The sequence below is a fragment of the Mirounga angustirostris genome, unplaced genomic scaffold, assembly GCF_029215605.1.
Source record: "Mirounga angustirostris isolate CCGP_5_RB_7025 unplaced genomic scaffold, mMirAng1.0.hap1 SCAF_10, whole genome shotgun sequence".
NCBI classification, from domain to species: Eukaryota; Metazoa; Chordata; class Mammalia; order Carnivora; family Phocidae; genus Mirounga; species Mirounga angustirostris.
Genome location: NW_026991718.1, coordinates 108,747,389 through 108,764,935, shown reverse-complemented (window position 1 = coordinate 108,764,935; position 17,547 = coordinate 108,747,389). Strand labels below are relative to the sequence as shown.

Below are 17,547 nucleotides of genomic sequence, written 5' to 3'. Positions count from 1 at the left end.
CGTCTCAACTTCAACTGTAGAGTTTGCACCTCCCGCCTGGGCCCCAACTCGGAAGGGGGCTCTCCTGGCTTCTGTTTCCTCGAGCGGCCGTAAGGCGGGACTCAGAGATAGTGGGGCGGGCACCTGAAGGTCGCCTTTCTCCTTAGGCTTCCAGGCCCGCAACGACAATCGATATGCTCCTCGCTAGGTCCTGTTCCGGAGCTGAGGAACCCGCCATCCTTCCCACGCAGCAACCTCCGGGTTTCAGCCTCCTCCCCTTCCACTCATCCCCCTCCTCGGAGGAAGCGCTCTCGCGCTGACTCGAAACGCGTCCTGGGAGCCCGGCCGGCCCGAATAAGCATCAGAACAAAGAAGGCACGCGGGATGAGCCTCGGGGGACCGCAGCCTCGGCTCCTGGTCTCCATGGAGGCGGTCGCCATGGCAGCGGGAGGCGCCTAGCTCAGCGTCGCGGGGTGGGGTGTGGGCACCTGCGCAGAGCCCGGGAGCGAGAGGCGTGGCCCTAGGGTCTTTTAGGAATTCTAGTCGCCGGCCGCCCGGCGGTCCTTGAAGAACAGTCCCCCCTCCCCCGTTTCACAGGCCGTGACAGGGTCCCTAAACTGCCTGCGGGGAGCCATCCGTTGCACGAAGTTCCCTCCTTACGATCAATGTAACTAGGGGAGAGATGGTATGGCGGGGCTGAGGATCGGCTTCCTTTTAGAAGGACCTCGGTCCAAGGCTCCTATCCTCCACTGGATCCCTGTGGTCCCTAACCTACGCCATGGTGTCTGGTCTCCTCACTGTTGGCAAATTAATCTTCCTAAGCTATTGTTTCCATCACACCTTCCCCTGCTCCAAAACCTCCGTGCGCTGGGACTGTCTCCAGCAGAGCTTCACAAACTTTTTAGAAGCATTTTGGGTGATTCGTGCGCACTCTGGCGTTTGAGATACTACCCTCCAGCGTTGGGCATTGGGAGATTTCCACATTCTGATCCCAGCCCATCCACTTCTGCCAGATGCTTTCTAACTACCCAGCCCCACCATTCCATGTGCCCCACTATGCTCTCCCAACCAAAAAAAAATTGCATTCCCATGTCTATTCTATTCTTCAACGTCGAAAGTTGGCAAACAGTGGGCCCAAAGCAGGCTACAAATATATTTTGTTTAGCCCACACAGGACTTTTTAAAATTCTAATTCTTCCTCTTCTCTTTTTCTTCCTCCTCTCCCTTTTTCTTCTCTCCCTCTTCCTCTTTTTCCTCTTCCTCCTCTTTCTCATTGCCCTTTTGAAATATCAGATCTAACTACATGGACTCACATTCTAACCTGGCACCAGAGGCTGCACATCAACTTGCTGATGTCCCCACCAATCCCTATTTTCTCACATTGATTTTACCTTCTGAGTCTGTGCAGACATTGATTTCCTGATACCCTCCTTATGCTACCTTTTTACGTAGAATGCCCTTCCCACTCTCCTCATAGGCAAAACTCACCCTCCCTTCAAGACCAAGTTTTAAGGTCTTTCTAGACAACTCTCTTCAAAACTCTCCCTGGTGTGGGCTCTTTCAAACACAGAGACTGGCTGCTAACTGGGCACTGCCTGGGGCCATTTCCTAACTGTCAACTCCTTTAAACAAATATTTACTAAGTGTATATGGTGAGCAAGTTACTGTGCTAGGCTCTGGAGTCACAGGTACTCGCAGTTCAGGATGGGAAGTACAGCACACACAAAAAGCTGTGGTTTCTTGTCCCTGCCAAACACTCCTCACACTCCTAAGTGCTGGGCAGTCTCGCTGACTAGCCAATTGGAAGGACCTGCAATACAGAGCTGTCCATGCCTGGGGGAGACTACAGGCTCCCAGGGAAGGCCCCAAGGCCACAGTAAGTGCAGATGGTTCTGAAAAGCTTCCAGGAGAAAATGTGATTCTTTGTGCCGGGAGGAAGCTAGATTAGATGGTACATGGCTGGGCGCCTGGGTGGCTCAGTTGGTTAAGCGACTGCCTTCGGCTCAGGTCATGATCCTGGAGTCCCGGGATCGAGTCCCGCATCGGGCTCCCTGCTCGGCAGGGAGTCTGCTTCTCCCTCTGACCCTCCTCCCTCTCATGCTCTCTGTATCTCATTCTCTCTGTCTCAAATAAATAAATAAAATCTTAAAAAAAAAAAAAAAAGGGTACATGGCTGCCCCATTGCAGTTCAATGGGTCTGTGTACCAAGAAGAGATGCTAAACATCAGAGTGGTGCCCAGGCCCTGGGACTTCCTGTGTAGAGGGCCTTAACAGAGCTTTGAGGGAAGCCACAGACTCCCTGGAGATTGGGGCTGTATGGGAAGGAATTAAGAACAACTCCAGTTTGGGAGAACAGATTGAACACCTGTAAAACATCCATTCCAGCTCCAAACACATGGTATTATGGACTCTTACTCTTTTTAATAAAAATTAAACAACTGTAACCTTGTTGGAAAACTTCTGGGCAGTATCTAATAAAGCTTAAAATGCCAACGCTTTGACCCAGCAATCTACTGGTTTGGTTACATACCAAAAGACGTGTATACAAATATTCATAGCAGCATCATTGGTAATAACCCCAAACTGAAGATGACCTAAGTGTCCACCAACAATAGAATGAATTTTAAAAACCCGTACTGTATTCATACAATGGCCTATTATATAGCAATGATGACGAAGAACAACCTCTACTGAATACATGCAGCAACATGAATGATTCTTACAGACAATATTGAGCAAAAGAAGCTGTGCCCCAAAATAGTATAAACTGTATTGTATATTCTAGTACCTGTCTTCGTAAGCATACATATGTATTTCTCCTGGGGATAGATTGAGGAATGAAATTGCTGGAACATAGCTGTTGGAGCTTTATAATGTATCAACTTAGCTATGGTGAACTACACTTCCCAGAATTCCCTTCCAATTAGGGTGGGCCACAACAGGCATTTTTGCATGAGATTTGGAGGGTGGAAGAAAAGCAGTGGATGTATTGGTACACTTGCAAAATCTAGGCAGGAGGTTTGTAGCCCATAAACTTTGTTACTGATCTGCTGGCTCATGTCGTTGAACTGGGATAACAGTCAGGATTGCACCTACTCCCCTTTTCCCTGGATCCCTCTTCAGTTTCTTTGACTCTTGGGCCCGATAACAGAGGGCACCGGCCTCACCTGCAGGACACCCACATCATCAAGTTTGGAGGTAGTGAGAACCAACACGAGTTCCAGTTTGTCATCAAAGGTTCCATCTTATGCTCATGATTCCAGCTTGTCCTTTCTCTCCCCCACTTTATATCCATCTTTCCCTCCCAATGATCTGACCTGGGGACTTTAAGCTCCAGCATCAGATGTAAAACAACAGTTTTACAGAGACTGTTTGACAATTACCCAAAGTCAAATTCCTGTAACAAATCCTTTTCGCTTCTGCAATTAAACCCTAACTGATACAATAGCATAGGGGTATGTTTAATTTCATATGAAATTGCCAAACTGCTTTCTGAAATGGTTGTACTCATACTCCATCAGTGGAGTACAAGAGTTCCAGTTGCCTCACATCCTCATCAATACAAAAATTAGCAGTTAGTTTAGTAAAAACATGACACTGTGCAAACCAAAGCAGGGCAATGGGCCACCAGTCTTCAGCCTCTGCTCTGAACCATGCCCTTGTGGAGGAAATTTCACAATATCAAGATCAGAAATGCACATATTCTTCGTCTTAACAAACCCACTTCTGGCATTGGTCATGCAGATATACTTGCAAAGAATACTTAACTATAAATGTATGAAGTTATTCATTGTTACTGTATTGTTATTAATAACAGAAAGTTAGAAACAACTTAAATGTCCAGATAGAGAACCGATTAATTACATTTTTACAGACAATAGAATTTTATATGACTTTAAAAACAAGAAGTTTTCGGGGCACCTGGGTGGATCAGTCATTAAGCGTCTGCCTTTGGCTCAGGTCATGATCCCAGGGTCCCGGGATCGAGCCCCACATCGGGCTCCCTGCTCTGCGGGAAGCCTGCTTCTCCCTCTCCCACTCCCCCTGCTTGTGTTCCCTCTCTCGCTCTCTCTGTCAAATAAAATCTTAAAAAAAAAAAAAAAAAAACAGGAAGTTTTCAATGTATTGATATGGAAAAATCTTGTATTAGTTGAGGTTCTCTGGAGAAAGTAAAAGGAGATAATATAGAGACAGATGATACAAGTGATACAGATAGAGATTTATAAGAAGTAATTAGCTCATCTGATGAGAGAGACTGCCAAGTTGCAAGATCTACAGAATGAGTCAGCAAGTTGGAACCTAGGAGAGGCAAATCCAAAGGCTGATAGGCTCAAGACACAGGAAGAATTGATATTTCAGCTAGAGTCTAAAGGCAGGGAAAACCAATGTCCCAGTTCAAAGGCCATCAAGAAGAAATTTTCTCTTACTCAGGGAAGAGACATCCTTTTTTTTTTTTTTAAGATTTTTTATTTATTTGGCAGAGAGAGACACAACAAGAGAGAGAACACAAGCAGGGGGAAAGGGAGAGGGAGAAGCAGCCTTCCCACAGAGCAGGGAGCCCGATGTGGGGCTTGATCCGAGGACCCTGGGATCATGACCTGAGCCGAAGGCAGACACTTAACAACTGAGCCACCCAGGCACCCCCAAGAGACATCCTTTTTTATTCTATTCAGGCCTTCAACTTATTGAATGAGTCCCACCGATACTAGGAAGAGCAATCTGCTTAACTCAGTCTACCTTTAAATTTAAATGCTAATCTCATCTGAAAACACCCTCACAGAATGTTTGACTAAATATCTGGGCATCCTGTGGCCCAGTCAAGCTAGCATAACATTGACCGTCACATATCTATAAGAGATCATATTGAGTGGAAATCAAGATACAGGACAGAGTGGGTAGTATGCTTGCCCTTTAGGGTAAAAAAAAAAAAGAGGGGGTGCAGAATAACAATAAAAGTGCATATTTGCTTGTATTCACAAAAAGACATTCTGGCAGAATGCACAAAAACTAAAGATAAAGGTTAACCCTGGGCGCCTGGGTGGCTCAGTTGGTTAAGCGACTGCCTTCGGCTCAGGTCATGATCCTGGAGTCCCTGGATCGAGTCCCGCATCGAGTCCCGCATCGGGCTCCCTGCTCAGCGGGGAGTCTGCTTCTCCCTCTGACCCTCCCCCATCTCGTGCTCTCTCTCTCCCATTCTCTCTCTCAAATGAATAAATAAAATCTTTAAAAAAAAAAAAAAGGTTAACCCTACTGGGGTTGTGTGGGCACCAATGAGACATTTTACTTTTTAATATTTTATTTATTTATTCATGAGAGTCAGAGAGAGAGAGAGACGCAGAGGCAGAGGGAGAAGCAGGCTCCCCGCCTAGCAGGGAGCCCGATGCGGGACTCGATCCCGGGACTCCAGGATCATGACCTGAGCCGAAGGCAGACGCTTAACCATCTGAGCCACCCAGGCGCCCGAGACATTTTACTTTTTATACGTGTTTTAATTATGTGTGTTTTATCTATTTAAAACATTGAGTAACAAAAAATTTTAAGTATCACTTTGCATGCCTTCTCCTAGGATTGTGAACACTTGGGGAGACAAATCATGTTTTATACTCATCTTTGTGTGGCATTTAGTACATAGTCGGCACTAAATAAACATTTGAGGAATGAATGAGTGAATGAATGAATAAACCAGAAGAAATCAGATTTAGTGTGGGTCAGAAAAGGGAGAGGAGTGTGAGGATCAGAGGGGGAGAAATATGGCAATGGCTGTCAGAGGGGAAGTTTGGGGAACAAGAGGGATGTTTCAGGAAGAGTTATAGGAGGGGCACCTGGGTGGCTCAGTCGTTAAGCGTCTGCCTTCAGCTCAGGTCATGCTCCCAGGGTCCTGGGATCAAGCCCCGCATGGGGCTCCCTGCTCAGCGGGAAGCCTGCTTCTCCCTCTCCCACTCCCCCTGCTTGTGTTCCCTCTCTTGCGGTCTCTCTCTCTCTGTCAAATAAATAAATAAAAATATTTTTAAAAAATAAGAGTTATAGTATTATAATGTGTGATGTAATCCACTTTCATATTTATTCCCAAGAAACATTCAATAAAATTCTCCATTGTTTTGGGGATTTAATTTTAGGGTGTCAAATATGATTTTAGATTCAGGCATATCTGAAAACTAGGAATAGCTGGGGTTGGGGGAGGAACTCAAGGAAGAGGAGTTCCTCTAGGACTTGGCCCAGCCTCTGCCATGGAGGGAGCCAGCAGACTCTTGAGGGGGTGACCCCTGCCACCAAACCTGTACTCTGAGCCTACCGTGCTTCTGTCAGGTAGAACCATGCCCTACCCCACCTCCTTGACCCCAAGCCCCTCTACAAACCATTCCTACCAGCTGCACACACAGGAGTCTACAGGTGTGGTCCATGACGATGGATTCAGAGAATAGAACTCTGGAGACTCCATGCAGACAATAGCAAGAAAACAGTGCTAGAGCTGGGATCAATATGTGTGAGGGCTGGTGGTTAATTTGGGGAAGGGGGGCACCTGGGTGGCTCAGTCATTTGGTGTCTGCCTTCGGCTCCGGTCGTGATCCCAGGGTCCTGGGATCGAGCCCCGCATCGGGCTCCCTCCTTGGGGGGGGGCCTGCTTCTCCCTCTCCCACTCCCCCTGTTTGTGTTCCCTCTCTTGCTGTGTCTCTCTCTGTCAAATAAATAAATAAAATCTTTAAAAAAAAATTGGGGGAAAGTAGAAGATCAGGCTGACACCAGTGTTAACCTAAGACCAGGCTGAGTGCAGGCTCAGACCAAGGTCAGGAGTAGTCATCAATTTTTATGTTTATTTATTATTTGAGGAACTCAGGTAAACAGAATTGGACTGCACATACTCCTTAGTTCATGACACTCTCCTGCTTGTCCTTAAACAGCCCACTAGGAACATCTGTAAACCCACCACCTGCCCAAGGACTAAAACATTACAAATAACTCATGTGCTTCTTGCATCTCTGCCCTCCACTTCCTCTCAGAGGTAACCACTATTCTAGCTTTTATCTTTTTATTGCTTTTTCCTCCCTGTGGTAGACAGCTTCTAAAATGGCCCCCAATGATCCCTGTCTCCTGGTATTCACACCCACATGTACCTCTCCGCTTGAATGTGGGCTGGACCTCATGACTTACTTCTTTTTTTTTTAATAAAGATTTTATTTATTTATTTGACAGATAGAGACACAGCGAGAGAGGAAACACAAGCAAGGGGAGTGGGAGAGGAAGAGGGAGAAGCAGGCCTCCCACTGGGCAGGGAGCCTGATGCGGGGCTCGATCCCAGGACCCTAGGATCATGACCTGAGCTGAAGGCAGGCACTCAACGACTGAGCCACTCAGGCGCCCCCTCATGACTTACTTCTAATAAATAGGATACAACAAATGTGATGGATGTCACTTCTGTGATTACATTAGATAAGATTGCAACTGCCATCTTGCTAGCAGACTCTGTTAACTCTCTCCTTTGCTGGCTTTGGTGAAGTAAGCTAGCATACTTACTGGATGTGACCACATGGGAAGGAAAGGAGGGCAGCACCAGCCAACAACCAACAAGAAAATGAAACCCTCAGTCCAACAGTCCACAAAGAACTGAACTCTGTCAACAACCAAGTGAACTTGGAAGTGAATCCTTCCCCAGTCAAGACTTCAGATGAAACCACAGCTCTAGCCAACACTTTGATTGCAGCCTTAGGAGAAACTCTGAAGCAGAGGACCCAGCTCGGCCATGCCTGGACTCTTGATCCACAGAATATATGAGATAATAAGTGTGTGCTGTTTAAAGCCACTAAGTTTGTGGTAATTTCTTACACATGATAGACACTAATACAAGTTATTTTCAATTATTTTCTATTACAGAGAATGTCACTATGAACATTGCTATACAGGTGTGGCAGAATACAGAACACAAGAGCTTAAGTTTCCCCGAGGTATATGCTGAATATATGTGTAGGAATAGAATTGTGGGGTCTCTGAATGTTACTAGTAGTCAGTAAATTATCAGGGTCACATCATGGCCAGAGTGTCTTGGTCAGGTTGAGAGTCAAGCTTGGCTTCAGTCCATAGAATTAGGGAACAGTCTGTCAGCGGGGTTGGGAGTCATACAGAGGACAGATTTGGGGGTCACTCCATGGACAGGGTTGAGGGTGAGTGTGAGGGTGTGTTTACACTTGGGGAGAATGTGAAGCCTAGGTTTGGAGTTGGGTTTGGACAGTGTTGGGATTCTGTGAGGGTGGGTTTGGGGGTCAGTCTAAGGCCAGAGTTAAAAGTCAGGCTGTTCTAGTGCACAAGATCTAACCCCTGTGATATCATCAACCTACCAGGCAGTGGCCACCCAGGGACCAGGTGCCCACAAGGTGAGACCCACTCTGGGCCTACAAGGCTCTTTCACTCAAAAGGGGGGTGGTGGGGGAGTGCAGCATTAAGAGGGGCAAAAAATCTGGACAGAGAGAAGGCAGTTGCTGGAAAGATAGCACAATTTCTTTAATGGGGGCAGTGTGATCCCATATCTCCCAAGCATTCTCAAAGGTCCCCCCACAGGAGGGGAGGGTGATTGGGACAGACACAGCCCATGTCTTCCCCACTCCCGGCTGAACCTATTCCTCACCCCTTCTTCTCCAGCTGCTGTGTTCTCCATCCTCGAGTTGGGTCCCAGATGAGCTCCCAGGAAAGGCAAGGGTCACCCTCAGCTGCCTGGGGCAGCTTTCCCCACGGCCCAGAGCACAGAGAACTAGGCTGGATGGAGATGCCGCGGTCCTCAGAGCTGGGCTGGGACCTGTTTCTAGGGGTGTGGACCGAGCCGGGGCACCGCCCCCCAAGGCCCAGGGCAGGGAGCACCAAGGCGGAGTCCCTGGTGTTGGGCACCGCTTTGGGGAACATGAGAGGTCTCTGCACGTGGCTTCTGGGTTCTGGAAAGCGGTCCATTTTCCTGACCCGGGTGGAGTGGAAGGAGGTGGCTCAGTCCAGGGGCTCTGCTCTGAAGGCGCCTGCCTCACTGCCCCTGCCCCCATATTCGCCCTCATCCCAAGGGAGGGTGCGCTGGCTCCCCAGGAGGCTCATTGGAGCTGCTGGCTCTGCCCGCCCAATCGTCCGTCAGTAGGTCGGTGGGTGCGTCGGTCGCGGTGTCTGGGCTCTGGCGGGTACTGGGGCGTCCCCGCGCGGCCCGGGCAGCCGCTCACCGCTGCTTACGCTCTGCCTGCTGGAGCCGCCGGGAGAGGTCGTCGATGCGCACGTTCTTGAGCTGAAGCAAGTGCTCCAAGCGCCTCACCTTCATCTGCAGGACCTGGGCCATGAGGCACAGAGGCGAAGTCAGCGGCCTGCTGCCCTCTGTCCCCACCCGTGCAGGCCCTAAGCCCCCACTGCCCCACCACCGCCCGCGCCTTCCCAGTCACCCTCACCTGCACGGTCTCCTGCGAGGCCAACAGCTCCTGCTCTTTTTCAGCGATCTGGAGGACGAAGCTTGGGTCGCCCTGCACTGCCTGGCTATATCCCGGAGGCCGGGGCGCGGGCGGCCGGCCCCCCCTGGGGTGGGAAGCAGCTTAGCGGAGGCCCGGACCTGGGGCGCCACGCTCACCCTTCCAATGCCCCTCGGCCAGGCCTTCCCTTCCCCCCCAACCCCCGTTCCTGCTTCCCAGGAACAGCCTGCCCCCACCCTTACCTGCCAGCCCTGTATTGGGGGATCACCAGGCCTGGGGAGATAGGAACTCCCAGCTTCCCTACCTGAGCTGCCCCCCTCCCTGGGGGTCTGGGGCACCTTCCCCTCGGGCCTTCTGGGACAAACCTGAGAGGAGGCAAGTGAAGGGGTTGGCCGTGCTGGAGTCCTATTTTCCTGCCTTCTCCCTCCCTCCCTTCCCCCACAGGTAGGACAGAAGGAAAGCTGCTCCTGGGAGGGAAGACAAGTAAAGACCACTTTACCCACATCCACGTAGCCAGTGCCATCCTGGGGAGCCAGCTCCTGAAAGAAGCCCCAGGGTTGACTGTGAGGTCAGGCTCGCTCATCCCCAAGGAGCCCCATGTCTCTTCCTTGGTCCCCAAGGCCAGGCTCCCTTTGCCAGACACCCTTCCCCCACATCTATCGGCAAGGCGGGGTTTCCTGCCGCCTGGGAAGCTCCCGCAAAGCAGTGGGAGAAGCTTGAGTGGGGTGGCACCTGTAAGGAGCTGGTGCGCTGCTTCCTGAGCCTCTGCCGCTCCTCCAGGCGCTGCCTCAGCGGAATGAGCACTAACTCCACCACGCCCGGCGCGCATTGCGCGATCTTGCGCATCACATCCTCCGGTACCGAGAAGTTCAGTTTGTTCAGCACCTTCCTGGGAGATAGGCACCGGGATGGCGGACTGGGTCTCGGGGGTATGAAGTGAGGGGCGTGGAGGAGAAGGAAGTGGTGCAGCCCTGGGGGAATGAACCCGATTCTGGGGTGTCCTGTTTCCTTGTCTCTCCCCATTAAAAGAATCCCTTGATTTTGTTACCGGATTCTGACTGCGCTGTCCCTCCCTACCCTGCCACCAACAGAATCCCAGCCCGGGCTTTGGAGACCATAGGAAGTGTGGGGCGGGGGGGGGGGGGGGGGGGGGTCGTGCTGGGGCAGTCCTTCCTGGGATCCCGGGGTTGGGGTAGGGGATGGAGATTCCGGTAGTGCACCAGGCATTCTGCTACCTGTTTAGGTGACCCCAATTGCTGAGCTTCTGTTGGAGGGAGTTGGCAGGGACATAATTGTGCATCTCCACCATCTTGGGGAAGTAAAACTTGATGACTTCTGCAACCAGGACTGAGGGAATGGGAACAGACATGGACGGGGGGGGGGGGGGGCGGGTAAGGGAAAAGGAGTAGGGAGAATATGTGCATGGGATGGAAGAATCAAGGGTTGCAGAGTGGTGGGGCCAAGCACAGAGGTGATGTGGAAAGGAAAAGGATGATAGGGAGGGAGGGGTGGTGGAGGAGAGGGAAAGGGATTCAAGAAAGCAAGATCAGAAATCAATGATCAGCTTCCAGCATACCCCAGAGGTGTGGCATCCCATCCCCATCAGCTCAGGCATATGAAAACTAAGGTCTCTGGTCCTCTAGTAGAGAATGAGTCTCCAAGAGAGCCCATCAGGGGCCTGGGGGCCCACCCTAGTCATTTACACGGATACGCACGCACACACTCCAACACCAAAGTCCCAAGAAAGAGTCACAGATTCACACAAGCAGACACATGTGATTAGATCCCCCTACAGATATGCACATAGGATAAAGTGTGTAGACACACAGGACACAAACATGCCCATACATACACAGGCCCACATATAGCACACACACATACAACACACAGAGATGCACAAACACATACACAGACACATGTTTCCATCACTGAAGTTCCAGGAGATAGTCACCAACACACACAAGCACAATAAGTCACATAGGCAACAATGTACCAGACAGAGACGCATATTTCTGCCATTAAAATCTCAGGAGACAGCCTTAGACACACAGACACCTAATAATCACAAAGAAACACATATGCACATAAGACCCCCTACATGCATACAAGACAGAACATATCAACAAACGTATGAACATACACATGCTCAGACTCCCACAAGGCAGATATATAGAATACAGCAATGAACAGGTACACACAGAGAGAAGCACAAAAACATACACAGATACACATCTTAGTCATTAAAGTCTCAGGAGGGAGTCACAGACTCACACACTCAGACACACACCATCATCACCACCACACATGCATAAAGGATAGAACAAGGGGACATACATATGGACACACACATACTCATATTCCCACAGATACAGATAGAAACACACACACACACACATAACTGAAGTTCTAAGAGATAGTCAGACACCCCCCAACACACACATACCCAAACGCACAGAAGCACAAAGAGACATATGTATACAGACCCCTTACACACGTACATACAGGACAGAACATGTCAACAAACACGGACACACGGGACAGACACACAGGAGCGCACACATACTGAGGTGCACACCTCCGTCACTGAAGTCCCTGGAGAGATTTCGCTTGGGTCGGGACAGAGGGATGTTGTCTACCCACAGGTAGAGCTGGTGCAGCGCCTCCTCGTCCACGCTGCCCGCCATCGGCACCCTCGGCAAGGCAAGGCCGTTCCAGCCGTGCAGCGTCCAGCCCCAACCTCAGGCGCCTCTTCTCTCGCCACTGAGGGCGACCAGACCTGCCTCTGCCTCTCCCATCCAGAGATTCTCCTCCCAGCTGGGAGCAGCCATATTGTTTTCTGAAACCATAGCAACTATCCTTGGCGGGGCGGGGAGCAGGGGTTTCTGGGAGTTGTAGTTTTCTCTCTCTACTTACTCTCAGGCCCCAGCTTTGAAAAGGCGTTTAGATGGCCTTGTCTTCCCAGTATCTGCGCCCAACGCCACCTGATTAGCCACCGGCCCACTCTGAAACCTGTCAAAGCCAACCAGGCCCTCAGAATCCCTGCACCAGCCTCCCCAGGGCTGGGATTCCCCTTCTGGATCCTTTAGCGATCAGTCCCAAGTGAAGGCAGCATCCCAGTGTTTGTCAGCTTTATCTGGGCGTCCACTGTTAATCATCAGCTGCTTCCCACCTGGATTGTGTGATAGGCTGTGTGACAGTGCCACCTTGCTAGGTCCCTCCTCAGAGCTCTGTGCTATTAGGGCCCTCACTGCTACTGCCCTTCCCAGCAGTGTCCTGGTAGGGCATTTAGTATGTCACCCAGATTCCCAGGGAGAATACTAGGGCTCAAGGCCAGTGCCTTGGGCAGGTTATTTAACTACTTAACCCTATTTCCTCCTTTGTGAAGTGGGAATGGTTCTCGCCTATTTGTCCCAATGGGGTAGTAGGGAGGAAAATGGGAAGCGTATTTACAGATCTGCATTTGTATGGGGACTGGGGGTATGGGAGTAAAAGCTTGGGGAGCTCCTGTAGACACTTCTACAAGCCCTCATCTCCCTCCAAAGAGCTATTCTTCCATGGGTTAGAAATGGATTTCAGTAGCCAGTTCCATTTCAAAAGAGCACTCCATGTAGAAGGGTTAGGGATATGGGTCCTTCCTTAGTGAAGGGACACAGAGTAGCAGTAAAGAGGCACTTCTAGGGTCAGCCAGAGAAGAAAGCTTGCTTCCACCAAAGACTAGCAATGTGGCTTTGGGCACATTACTGGACCTCTTTGTGCCTGTTTTCTCATGGTTTTACCTACCTTATAGGGGAATTGTGAGCACCTAAAGTGCTTAGCACAGCACTTGGCACATAGCAAGGGCCCTATTAACATCAGTTGGTGCTATCATTAACGAGATGACCTCAGTTCCAGCAGAAGAGGAGACAAATGGAAATGATTTGCCTTGTTGGTATTTGAGGTGAGGGACCGAGTTGAACAGGGAGAAGACTACTGCTCCCCCCTTACTCCAGAGCAGGCGGGGCGGGGGGCGGTGGCGGGGGTAGGCTGAGCTTCCTTAAGACTTTCTTGTTTCCTCCTCCACAGCTCAGATGGAGATGGGGGATGACGGTAAGGAGAATCCCAACTCCTTTTTGCTATCCCTTAGTTTCACTGTCTTCAAGGCCTACAGGGTAAATCTGAGTGCCGGGAGTGTGGAAGGCCAAGTGTGGAAGTGTCACCCTACCTTCTTGTTTTAAAGTCATACATAGTGGCCTTGCCTTTCTAGAAGAGACCACACCCAGGGCAGGCAAGGGACAAAAGACCTAGACATCCCCCGCTTAACATTCCAGGGTGGAGAGAGGAACTGAAAGGAAGTGGTGGGGAGGGAACCACAGCGGCGGCGATGTGCCAGCCCCAGGGGAGGTGGGAAAACCGGTTTGGGGCCCAGAGCTGCCCGGCCTCCTCAAGCCCAAGCCCTCCCCTGGCTGGAATCGCTGGGGCCTGAGGGCCTCAATGAGGGAGGGGCTGGGCCGGGAAAGGAGAAAAGGGGTAGGATCAGCAGAGACACCAGTCTTCACCTTTGGACTGGGGTGCCCCCAGCCTCTTGCAGGTGCAGTCTATCCCAGGAATTTTATCTTCCTCCTGCCACTGTCCCCAGGATAGCCACCAGGCTTGGAGATGCCAAACACGGGAAGGTCTAAAGGGCTCCCTCTTAAGGCATCAAAGGTAAACCAAGGGATGCCCTGTATGTCCCTCCAGACTCCAACCTGGACCACAGAAGTTGCCCCAGCACCCCTCCTGCTCTGTCCTCTGGCCCCACTCCTGCAAGGACCTTCTTTAATGGGCTCGACAGGCCTAGTTCCCAGTTTAATTTGGCCCAACAGAGATAGTTGGCTCCCTCCCTCCTCTCCTAGCTAACTGACCCCAAGCTTCTTTCTAACCCCAAAGCAGTGCAAGACCCGGCTTTCTTCAAACCCAAGCAGGTACGTTGAAAACCCTTTCCTCCCCAAGCCTAGATAATATTTAGATATGGAGGTGGCCCCTCGCCCCAGTCAGGGCCAAAGCTGCGGCTACCCCTTCAACACTTGGTTCCATGTCCCACCAGAACAAGGACCAAAGGGAACCAGGGAAGGACGTGTTCCCAAGACAGACGCAAGCCCAGACCATGAAGGATGCACCCTTGGCTGTTAAAACGTTCACCCCCACAAAAGGGGAGTGGACGGATTTATTGAATTCAGACTGGGAAAGGAGTGGCTGGATGGCTGGACTACGGGCCCAGCCCCAGGCCCCCTGCCCAGGATAGGGCCCTGCCAGAGAGGGAGGAGAGGCATGGGGCCTGCGGCTACCCACAAGGGAAGTGCCCATTATCACTCCCCTGGAGGGCCTCTTGGGAACCTCCAATCTGGAAAGAAAACCAAGGGCCAAAGTAACCTGGACTGGGCCAGAGAAAGGGACTGGGAAGATGGGGAAGCAGGCAGAGGCAGGCTCAGGAGCCTGCGGTGAGTTAGACTGTGCTTCTCAAGGCGGCCCAGGGGCAGGGGTAGGGGGCTGCCAGCCTTGTGGGGGCCTAGGCTGGACCTTCCTCTGGAGCCCTTCCCAGAATGGCTTTGGGGTCCCCCCCACCAAAGACCTGGTGTGGACGGCAGAGGGGAGAGGCACTCTCCGGCCGGGAGCTTCCAGGGCCCATCCCTGGCTGCTCCTGTGGCCTAGTCCACTGATGGCACGGTGTGGTAGCACCGGACAGCTCCCCACCCTCCCCACCTGGTCCCCTACGCCCAGGGGCAAATGGGGAGGAAAGAGGACTCTGAGAAAGAGGCAATAAGCAGGCAGTGAGGCTGACGCCAGCCCCGGACCCTACCGAGGTGGCTGGGCCTGTCACAGGGCCCGAGGAACATCACTAAAGGCTCTGGAGCTCCCCACTCTTGGCTCCATCCACAGCGGCTGCCCGGAGAGTCCTCTGCCCTGGGCTGGTGCTGCCACATCCGGGTCGGGCAGGACTAGGCCCAGTGGCTCAGCTTTGATGTCCAAGACCCCGAACTCCCGCCTGCCTGGCGTGGTTCTTCCTGGTCACGTGGACCAGATCGTGTTCCAAGTGAAGGATGTGGCTCTGCACTCGGTCGTCAATGGGGAAGGAAGTTAGGTACCTCTTGACCATAGCGAAGTAAGCCATGGCCTCCCCAAAGCTGGGCACGGGCACCTCATCACCATCCTCCTCGTCATCCTCATCATCTTCATCATCTTCATCCTCCTCATCTTCCTCCTCTTCCTCACTGTCAGACTCAGAGTCCTCTTCGCCCTCCAGGAAATGGAGGGTAGGGCACTGGGCCTCCTCCTGGGCACTGTAGCCCCCGAAGCTGCCACCAGCTTCCACTACCCCCTGGGCCCAGTCCTCAGCCTCCAACCCCTCAGAGGAGCTCTCTTCCTCCTCTTCCTCCTCCTCCTCCTCACTGTCATCAACATCACCCTCCTCTTCCACCTCCTCTTCCTCCCCCAACTCCTCTCCTTCCCCCCCTTCCTCCTCCTCCTCGCCTTCTTCTTCTTCCTCCTCCTCCTCCTCCCCTTCACCCTCCTCCTCCTCTTCCTCCTCTTCTTCTTCCTCCTCGTCCTCGTCCTCCTCTTCCTCCCCCTCACTCTTGAGGGCGGTGGTGATGGCGGCATCTGGGCCACCGCCGAAGCCGGCCTCGCGGAAGCAGGCAGCGATGTCCGAAGGCTCCACTGCCTGCCAGGCGGCGGCCACGAAGTGCAGGGCCTCCATCAACCCCAGCTGCAGCCCCGAGCGATCCTGGCCCTCTAGCGCGGCCATGGCCTTCAGGAGCATAGCCTGGCGGTAGTGGCCCTTCACCTGCTGGACCACTCCCCGCTCCAGCGGCTGCACGGTGCCCGGCGGGAAGAAGGCCAGCTGTACATGCCGCAGGCCCGAGGTATCCAGGGACTGGGCAGCCAGGCGGCCCGCCAGCAGCAGGACTCGGCGAGACTCCGCGGCCATGCGAGTGTCCAGGGCCTTCAGGTACTTGGCCAGGGCCTGGGTGGTGACACCGCCCTTAGAGTTGGCGGTGTAGTCGCAGGGCAGGCCGGCTTGGCCTGCGCGGGGCTTGGCCGACTTGCCGGCCACGAGCGGGGGCAGCTTCTCGCTGCCGTCTGCGTTGGCGCACAGCAGGACACTCAGGCGCTGGGTGGCCCTGCGTGCCCGTCCATCGCTGCCGCACAGCCCCGCAGCCTGGTCGGGCAGGAAGTCGTACCACAGACTGGTCTCGATGGCGCTGAACACGTCCTGGGAGGCGTAGCCCTCGGCCACCGACGGCGGCTGCTCCTCCCGAGCGCGCCAGCCCGTCGAACCCCCGCCGCTGCCCTCCGAGGGCACCGCCGGCGGGCTGGCGGGAGCCGCTGGGGCCCGGGGGGCAGCACTGCGCGACCGGGCGCGGGCCACCCCGCTGCAGGACACCACACCGTGGCGCCGGCGGAAGCGGTCCAGCCAACCGTTGGAGGCGGTGAAGTCGTCCATGCCCAGCTCCTCGGCTATACGCAGCGCCTTCTCCTTGAGGATGATGCCCTTGACGGGTAGGCCAGCGGCGCGGATCTGCTGGAACCAGGCGATGAGCAGCCCCTCGAGCTTGTCATAGGGGGACAGCTTGTTGGTCTTGCGGCAGGTGGAGGCCACACCGTACTTGCGCTCCGACGCCAGGATGGCGCGCTTGTTCTTCAGGATGGTGCTCAGCGTGGACGGCGGGATGTTGAAGCGCCGCGCGATCTCGCCCTTGCGCAGGTCCGGGTTCTCCTCCACCTCCTGGATGATCCGCGACTTCTCCCGGAACGTCAGCTGCCGCCGCTTGGGGCCCATCCCGGCGCGCCCCCCGCCCCGGGGCCCGGCGCCACCGCCGCCGCCCCGGGGCGGGGGGCCCGGGCCCGCGGCGGGGGGCACCTGGCGGCCTCTCCCGCGCGCCCCGCCCGAGACAAAGCGGCTCGCGGGGCGGCGGGCGGGGCGGCGACCCGGCCGGGCCGGGGGCACCTTCGGGGGCGCCGGCGGGCGCGGCGCCGGGCGGCGGGCGGCAAGCGGCGGGCGCGGGCGAGGGCGGGCGGCGCGGGCGCGGAAGGCAGGAAGTGCCGCGGCGCGGGGAGCAGGGAGCGCGGCGAGCGGGGCGGAGCGGGCGGAGCGGGATCTCGCGGGAAGCGCGGGGACGCCCGGCGC

The 17,547-nt window shown here is 53.6% G+C and overlaps 2 protein-coding genes across 3 annotated transcripts; both read right to left on the bottom strand.

Moving 5' to 3' along the window:
- Positions 1–7,864: 7,864 nt before the first annotated feature.
- On the bottom strand, positions 7,865–14,391 carry SPEF1 (sperm flagellar 1). Of its 2 annotated transcripts, none has more exons than XM_064572871.1 (7): positions 11,980–14,391; positions 10,640–10,751; positions 10,137–10,375; positions 9,904–9,943; positions 9,709–9,769; positions 9,387–9,434; positions 7,865–9,271 (listed from the first exon to the last, which is right to left on the bottom strand). In XM_064572871.1, exons 1-7 carry the CDS (start codon positions 12,086–12,088, stop codon positions 9,164–9,166), a joined length of 717 nt encoding a protein of 238 aa, XP_064428941.1. In that variant the 5' UTR covers positions 12,089–14,391; the 3' UTR covers positions 7,865–9,163. The 2 variants fall into 2 exon arrangements, with proteins under 2 accessions (XP_064428941.1, XP_045741418.1); XM_045885462.2 differs by having other exon boundaries at positions 7,866–9,271; positions 9,387–9,510; positions 10,137–10,293.
- Positions 14,392–14,541: 150 nt separating this feature from the next.
- Positions 14,542–17,422, bottom strand: CENPB (centromere protein B). The gene has a single exon (XM_045885461.2). It carries the CDS (start codon positions 17,197–17,199, stop codon positions 15,373–15,375), a length of 1,827 nt encoding a protein of 608 aa, XP_045741417.1. The 5' UTR covers positions 17,200–17,422; the 3' UTR covers positions 14,542–15,372.
- Positions 17,423–17,547: the final 125 nt, after the last annotated feature.

Bases quoted from the DNA above. Each gene is read 5' to 3' on its own strand.
- CENPB (XM_045885461.2), bottom strand. From the start codon at position 17,199: ATGGGCCCCAAGCGGCGGCAGCTGACGTTCCGGGAGAAGTCGCGGATC.
- SPEF1 (XM_064572871.1), bottom strand. From the start codon at position 12,088: ATGGCGGGCAGCGTGGACGAGGAGGCGCTGCACCAGCTCTACCTGTGG. The intron at 10,376-10,639 runs GTAGCAGAATGC...TCATTCCCCCAG, and splicing joins AATTGGGGTCACCTAAACAG to GGCTGCACCACTTCCTTCTC. The intron at 9,944-10,136 runs GTGCCACCCCAC...GGCTTCTTTCAG, and splicing joins AGCGCACCAGCTCCTTACAG to GAGCTGGCTCCCCAGGATGG.